The 8,171-nt window shown below is 32.5% G+C and overlaps 1 protein-coding gene across 1 annotated transcript in view; it reads left to right on the forward strand.

Moving 5' to 3' along the window:
* Positions 1-2,159: 2,159 nt before the first annotated feature.
* Positions 2,160-8,171, forward strand: part of LOC112019997 (probable protein phosphatase 2C 11) — a gene marked incomplete in the record, with an annotated part of 10,832 nt that continues 4,820 nt past the window's right edge. The window contains 4 exon segments of the mRNA XM_065770958.1: positions 2,160-2,470; positions 5,197-5,339; positions 5,567-5,665; positions 5,779-5,937. Coding sequence (XP_065627030.1) covers positions 2,238-2,470; positions 5,197-5,339; positions 5,567-5,665; positions 5,779-5,937 — 634 coding nt within the window.

Here is an 8,171-nt window from a genome sequence, read left to right on the forward strand (position 1 = left end):
GGTATTTCATTATTTCTACTACATACTTTACAATTATTTACTATATTTTTCCTTTAATTTTTCTGACTTTGTGGTACATTAAATGAAGAAGGCAGGGATGAAGGTAGAGGTTGAAGAAGCCATGGAGTTGGAGGACCAACTTCACAAGCGATTCAAGCACGACCCATCTCTACTGGCAGCAATGGAGTCGGGCACAGAGCCTGTCACAGAGCCTGCAATGAAGGCCATCACAGAGCCTGTTACAAAGCCTGCATTGGGGGCCGTCACAGAGTCTGCAATGGAGGTTGTCATGAAACCACATTTGGAAGTCCATGTAAAAATTGCCAATCCTTAAAATACTTTCACTTCCTTTTTTTGTTTTTGGTCTCATCTCATTGTAAAGTTAAATCACCACTTATTTTTGTTTGTTTGTTTTTATTATTGCAAGACGTGACCAGGTATTACAATCATCAGATTTACCACATACTTCAGAAAAAGGTGTGAGCCATTGTTTAGATTTTATTTTCATTTTATTAGGTTTTTTTTTTTTTCATCAAATTGAATAGATTTTGTGTATTTGTTGCATTTTTATTATATATAATATGATTTTTATCAACAAGTTTTATAGATAGGTTGAAATTCTATGTTTGATCACACCTTTTAGTGTTTTTTTTAGAAGTCAATATAGCAAGCAATATATTTGTATTTTTTAATTTCTTATTACATGATTATTTGTTATTGACATCAATATTTTATAATGGATTTAATTTGTTATGGATTTTGTTTGGTGCTTTGTTCGATGTAATCTATATTCTTTAATTAAAAGCAAAATTTGCTATCAAACATGAAATTGGATACGAAAGAATCCATCCGTCCAAATTTCTATGTAAGTCTATCTTTACTTAACTCTGTTTTTTTTTAAGCTCCAAAATTTGGATATTTTTTCATTAATGAATTGAGGTTTTGGCTTAATTTTGTTTTCAAACGTTTCAATTATTGAATTCATTAATTTTTTTCATGTGTAATATTAATATCTGTGTTTTTTAACTGTTTCAACCCCGCAGCTCAAACCCTTTCTCCCCTATACTCCCAAGCACTTTGTACATGAGGAGATGCCAATTCAGTTACAAGGCCTTTGACTATTTTTTTTTTTTTTAGTGTAATATTAATATTTGTGTTTTTTCAACCGTTTCAAATATTGAATTCTTTATTTTTTTCATGTGTAATTTTAATATCTGTGTGTTTTTTTTTTTTATGATAAAAAAATAATATATATGATGTTCCTAAGGCTAAAACACATACAATTACAAACATTACTTTAAGTTAGGGTGTTATATTTTATTTATTTGTAGTTAGAATGTTACATTAATTAAGTATTATATATTATATATATATTTTTTTTTTTTAGAAATAATTACAATAAGCTGCTAACCCGCAGTTCAAACCATTTCCTCCTTACACCCCTCAAGCACTTTATCACGAGGAGGTGCCAATTTAGTTACAATGCCTTTGTCTATTTATTATTAATTAGAATATTACATATGAATACATATGCTGATTTAGGGTTGATAAACTTATAACCATTTGAATGAAATCAACACTAAAACAAATGATTTAAATATCAAACAAAGAAATAAAAAATTAAATTTCTTTTAAGTGAACAAGCACAACTTTTTTAATCTTAAATTTTGAATTAATTCTTTTTTTATTTTATTTGTTATTAAATTTATATTTATCAAAATATTTTTTATTAAGTCGTACATCGCAGAACATAATAGTAGGTCATATATAAATTACATGAGATATTAAAAATGTCCTACGATATCAAAATTACACATGATTAGTTTATTTAACTGCCACGTTAGTCCAAAATAAATTACACACCATTAGTTTTTACTTTTTTTTTTTTTTAATCGCAACCTAGTTGGAGAATTTTTTTTTTTTTATGGGAATTTTTTTTAAAATCAGTTTGAAGAAAATGTTTTCTTCAGAATCCTAATTNAAAAATGTTTTCTTCAGAATCCTAATTCCTATCGAATATATATATATATATATATATACACATATTTTTTAAGTACCAATAAAGTAACTAGTGCGATAGATAACTAAGATTTGAAGATTATTTAATTTGTTTCTCAAAAAAAAAAAATATTTAATTTTGTTTTTTAAAACAAGCAAAACCCAAAAAAACAAAAAGAAAAAAGAAAAAGAAAAAGAAAAAGAATGCCCAGAAGCAGAGACAGAGACAAAGACAGAGCATGAGCAACAGGAACACGGACACGGACACGAACACAGTAGAAGTAGAAGAAGAAGAAGAAGAAGAATCTGTCATTGATCTCATCAATCACACCGGCGGCGACTCAACCACATCCTCCTCCTCCTCCTCCGCCCATGCCGATCCGATGGCCCCGCCATCACCACCACCACCTACGCCGGCCATCGTAATGTCCTCCAGAGATCCCGACGCCATCTTCAGCGGTGGCGGCATCAGGTTCCCCTCTCTCTCTCTCTCTCTGTTGATTTTTGTTTTTTTACTTTCGTTTCAATTGTTATTAGAAAACAACAAAAACATTGATTCTGAAAAAGCAAGTTTTTTTTTTTTTTTTTTTTGTGTGAATTAAATTCCAAGAGAAATGAAATTTAGGTTGATTGTATATGATTTGAGAATTTGAACTTATTAGGTTTCAAAATCTAGTGTGATATATTTTTTCATTTCAATTGAAAGTAACCTAGTTACTTTCAATTTAATTATCATGAGAAAACAACAAACATTGATTATGGAAAGCAAATTATTTGTTTGTGAATTCAATTCCAAGAAACGAAATTGAATTTTTTTTTTTCTGTTATTTGTTTGAAAATGTTATTAGGTTATAAAATTTAGTGTAATTTTTTTAATTAAAAAAAATTAGGTAAGTGCAATTCACAGAACTATACACGAATCAACCTCAAAGTTTGGGGTTTCTTTTCAGGGAAAAATGATTTTTTTTTTTTTTATTACCAAAATGGTGGATTTTGTTCGATTTTAATGGGTCCCAGTGAGGTGGGTTTGTGAGAGACTGTGAATTTTAATGCAAAATGTTGTGTATGTAGTAGAACTCTTTTTTTTTTTTTTTTTTTAGGAAAGTAGTACAACTCTTTTATGAGTAAATATTTTGTGAAGGAAAATGCTAAAGGTGACACAAGTTTTGCTACATACAGCTTACGAACTGATGAGTCAATGAATGTGATTAGTGGGTTTCAACAACCTCGTAATTGAATATTTGAATTGTCTCTTTATGATTGGTGACATATCAGTTTGTAAGGTCAATGTAATAAAACTTGTAGTATCTGTAGCAATACTCATTTGTGAATAATTATAGAGAAAAACCTAATTTCCCAACTTGCTGGCTTGTGCAACTGTGAGTGGCGGGACACTTTTTGCCCATGTAGACCCACCACTTTCTATCGCATAAGGCAACAAGTTGTGAATTGGGTGTGAGGATGGGTGTGTCCATAGGAGAACTGATATTTTGAATTCAGTTCACGCAAAAGCTATGGCTACATGTGTATTCATTCTTGATTTGATTGATTAGCCTGTGTATGATGATGAACGTGTTGGGAGTAAGTAAGCCTTCTTAAATAAACATGGAGAGTAGGGGGCATTAATGACTTATTTGGGAGTTAATTCAAAGAAAAAAAAAATTAGGTTTGAATTGGGTGGTTTAATGTAGGCTTTACTAGTGCTATAAATATTTAATCATAGGTGAGTGATGTCAAAAGACAAGGTTGTTGAATTGAGGTTGACTATGATTGTGGAATTTGAAGTATATTTTGTGGTTCAAGAATATTTTTAGGTTTAAACTCTAGTGCTTTTTTCTTTTTCTAAATGTAAACCTATTTTGTAAAGGTAAGTACGTTGCATACAACCATATGGGATTCAAACTTTCAGTTTAAAAGTTAAGGTCTTCTCCCTTATATTAAAGCTGTAGCTACATATGTACTCACTCTTGAGTTAATTGGGACTCAAAAAAAAGGGGTGGGGGGGGGGGGGTGGGGGTAAGTGTGAGCTAAACTTTCATTGCATTGCCTACCAATTACCTTTCCTTGACTCCGTACAAGTGTACAACCTATTTTACGACCTTTATATATGTTTATAAAGCACATGGGTCTGGGTTTTATGATTATAACCTGGCTCTGATAAAGTCCTAAGTAAAACATTCATTGCAGTGGACTTTATTGGTTTTAGTTTAGTCCTGGTGTTGATCTGCGGGAATTCAACCTGAATTGTTGTTATCTTTTACCTGAATCTTAAGTATGTCTATCTTGTTCATATATGTAATGGTTTTGATAGTTTAAAACATAATTCTATAGTAAGTTTCCCTCCAAATTTCATGGTGATCAGTTCTAATGGAAAGTTTAAACTTATTGAAATTCTGTTCTGCCAGATTTGANTCACTCTCCCTCAAAAAAAGGGGTGGGGGGGGGGGTGTGGGTAAGTGTGAGCTAAACTTTCATTGCATTGCCTACCAATTACCTTTCCTTGACTCCGTACAAGTGTACAACCTATTTTACGACCTTTATATATGTTTATAAAGCACATGGGTCTGGGTTTTATGATTATAACCTGGCTCTGATAAAGTCCTAAGTAAAACATTCATTGCAGTGGACTTTATTGGTTTTAGTTTAGTCCTGGTGTTGATCTGCGGGAATTCAACCTGAATTGTTGTTATCTTTTACCTGAATCTTAAGTATGTCTATCTTGTTCATATATGTAATGGTTTTGATAGTTTAAAACATAATTTCTATAGTAAGTTTCCCCTCCAAATTTCATGGTGATCAGTTCTAATGGAAAGTTTAAACTTTTTGAAATTCTGTTCTGCCAGATTTGAACCTCATGCATGTTCAATTTTAACAGTGTGAGTATGGCTTGCTTGGATTGTACTTAATCTCATTTAGATGTCAGAGATCAATTACAATATTCAGCAATGACAAGAATTTCATAATGATTTAAGTCATGGGAATTATATGATTTCGTAATTTTAAAGGACTTTTGAACCCTTGATACATGTTTATAGAGAATACCATGAGTTTGGTAAAATACCTTTGTTTGGAATCTTGTCTTGGTTTTTTTTTTTTTTTTTGGGCGAAAGGAAGACTGCTTTATAGTGTAATTTCAACCGACAGGTCTTGAGACTGGTTGCAGTTGTAAGTCTGACCAATCTTCTATTTATTGTTTAGCTTTCTCACTGGAAATCGAAATGGAAGTTTCAACTATGGATATTCCACTTTCAAGGGTAAAAGAGCTTCCATGGAGGATTTCTACGAGACAAGGATTTCAGAAGTTGATGGTCAGATGGTTGCTTTTTTTGGTGTTTTCGATGGTACGGCCTAGGTTTTTATTACCTATCCATGGTACGATTTTGTTTTTTGAGTGTCTTATATCAGGAGAAAATTCATGGCTGGCGGTGCCTCCTTCTTTCTGCTAGACTTGTTACCTTTCTAGGTTGAATATTTTTCTAGTGTTCAGGTCCTTGTGGACAGTCTAGATGCTTGTTTATCAACTTCTTTCATTGTTATGTGTTTACATGGATGTTGTGGTCCAATTCAGGCCATGGAGGTTCGAGAACTGCTGAATACCTTAAAAACAACCTTTTCAAGAATTTAAGTGGCCACCCAGATTTTATCAATGACCCAAAGACAGCCATTGGTATGAAGTTGGTGAATTTCTGGTGTTATTATGTACGAAATGCTGATTCAAGTTTTTTTTATTCACATGGGTAATGAACTAGAAGCAATTTACATTTCTATTTTCTGTTATAGTTGAAGTATTTAAACAGACAGATGCTGATTACCTCAATGAAGAGAAAGGTCAGCAAAAAGATGCTGGTTCAACTGCAACAACTGCTCTGCTCTTAGGGGACCGTCTGCTTGTTGCAAATGTTGGTGATTCTAGAGTTGTTGCCTGTAGAGCTGGTTCAGGTTGATGCCTTCTCTGTCAAGATTGTGATTTATTGGACTAATGCCTGTAAATTAAGGATGAACTTAGAGAAATAAAGAATCTCTCACTGCTTATAGTTCTTATTTTGTTTTGATAATGATTTTCTTACAAAAATTGCTTTTGCAATGACATCTCTATGCTGGACTGATGGATTGACTTCCATAGGTTTTATGTTGATTTCTATAAGAATACAAATATTTAATCAACAATTCAATATCTTGTATCTCTTTAATTGTGTGATCATTATTGCCTCCTTATGCAGCTATCCCATTGTCTATTGATCACAAACCTGAAAGATCTGATGAGCGCCAACGGATTGAACAGGCTGGAGGTTTCATCATTTGGGCGGGTAAGTAGCATCTTCGTGGTCTTGTATGTTTGCATTTGTTGTTTCTGGGACCCTGGGTTTGCTTGTGATGTGAACTTCCGCTGTGGGAAGTTTTTATCTACTTTGTAGTTTTTGCCTAAAGAATATAGTGCCACTGGAGAACAACTTGGGCTGTGTTTAGCTAACTACACCTAACATTTAAAAGTTGAAAAGGTGTGTCAAAATTTTTTATAGTTTATTGGTTTAGATCTCTTTTGACTTTTGTGAATTACTTCACTCTTAACATTCAGAATAAGAAGAACAGCATGTGAAAAACTTGACTTGTATTGCACATGGATTTTGGAAATCAATCGTGGTGATGTTGTAGTAAGCACGTTGCACCAGCCCCTCAATTTGCAACATAAACAAACTTTTGTTTACATCTTATGCAGCCAAATTTAAAACTGATTTTTTTTTTTTTTTTGAAAGTGTAATACTGATTATATACAAACATATCATTTAATCATCTGCATATTAATCTACCTTAGGAAGAAAAGGAAAATAATACTAATAATAATTTGCCCATTAATCAATCATCTCCCCCAGGGGTGGGGAGGATACCTTACTAATAATTTAAAAAATACATAATAATCTACAATTTGAGAGGCTGAACAGTTAAGTTGGTTTTTTCGCAATTCATTTTTTATACAAATATAATTGCATTTGAAACTGAATTCTTGTGCAAAGAATGCCAATGAGCTATAGCTCAACTTGCGCTTCTTTCCCTTGTAAGTGCTAGGTTGAGGGTGAAGTCATGAGTTCAAGACCTATTGGGTGTGTGCATAACTTACCAATCAAACAATCTTGAGAAAAGAATAATTCAAAAAATGTAAGTAAACATAATGATAACTTACCAATCAAAGAATCTTCCTGTACATAGTTGTTTTCCTTTCTTTTGTTTGTACATATTTTTTTCTGGCTGCTTTATTCTTCTAATGAAGTAGTCTTCTCTTAATACAAGTTTTCTTACCTATCAAAAAAAAAAAAAAAATTGTGATAAGTTTTAAATTAATTAAGGGGTCATTCTTTGAGAATCCATATAATTAAGGGGGACGTCTAGAATTCATATAATTGTGAGAGGAGGAGAAAGAGTCTTGGAGGTGTGAGTAGAGAGGAAAGAAAATAAGAAAGAGTTACAAAGAAAGATTAACAGAGATGTGAAAAAAAAAAAAAAAAAAAAAAAAAAAAAAAAAACCCTCTGATATGCATGTTGTGCATCTTGGAAGGCCAGCAACAATGAAAGGTGTTAATTTAATGAAATTGTTCCTGACAATTAATACATTTTATTTTAATTTTAGGTAATATCATTGATCAAGGTATGATTTGGTTTCATTTCAAAGTGTGGTTCATTTTAAACTTAATCTGATTGGTGTTATAGATTCTGATAGTAAACTGTAACTGAGAAATGTTGATGATATCTAAGGTTTCTACTTCTAGTCTTTTGAATGAACCCCACAAGAAGTTCTTTGAATGCATTCCAATCTAGTCCCATGCTTTAGGGATAGTAAAAAGGAAAGGTAATAAGTGGAAGGTTTGTGAGGATACTCTTCAGCAAGGTGAGTCTACCCCCTTTGACAAATAAACCCTTCAAGCCTAAAAGCTTCTTTTCCATCCTCTCAAGGATCGGATTCCAAATAGAGGCTGTTTTGTACAAAGTTCCAAAGGCATACCCAAGTAAATCATAGGCAAACTGCACCCACCTTGCATGAAGGATATTAGCCAAAGATTGAATATTACGCACCTCCCCAATAGGGACATTTCACTTTTCCCCACATTCACCTTCAAACCAGTAAAAGCTTGAAAACAAGCCAAAACCACCTAATAGAAAGAATTTGCCTCTCATCAGAA

Source organism: Quercus suber, unplaced genomic scaffold, assembly GCF_002906115.3.
Source record: "Quercus suber isolate HL8 unplaced genomic scaffold, Cork oak 2.0 scaffold_38, whole genome shotgun sequence".
Taxonomy (NCBI): Eukaryota; Viridiplantae; Streptophyta; class Magnoliopsida; order Fagales; family Fagaceae; genus Quercus; species Quercus suber.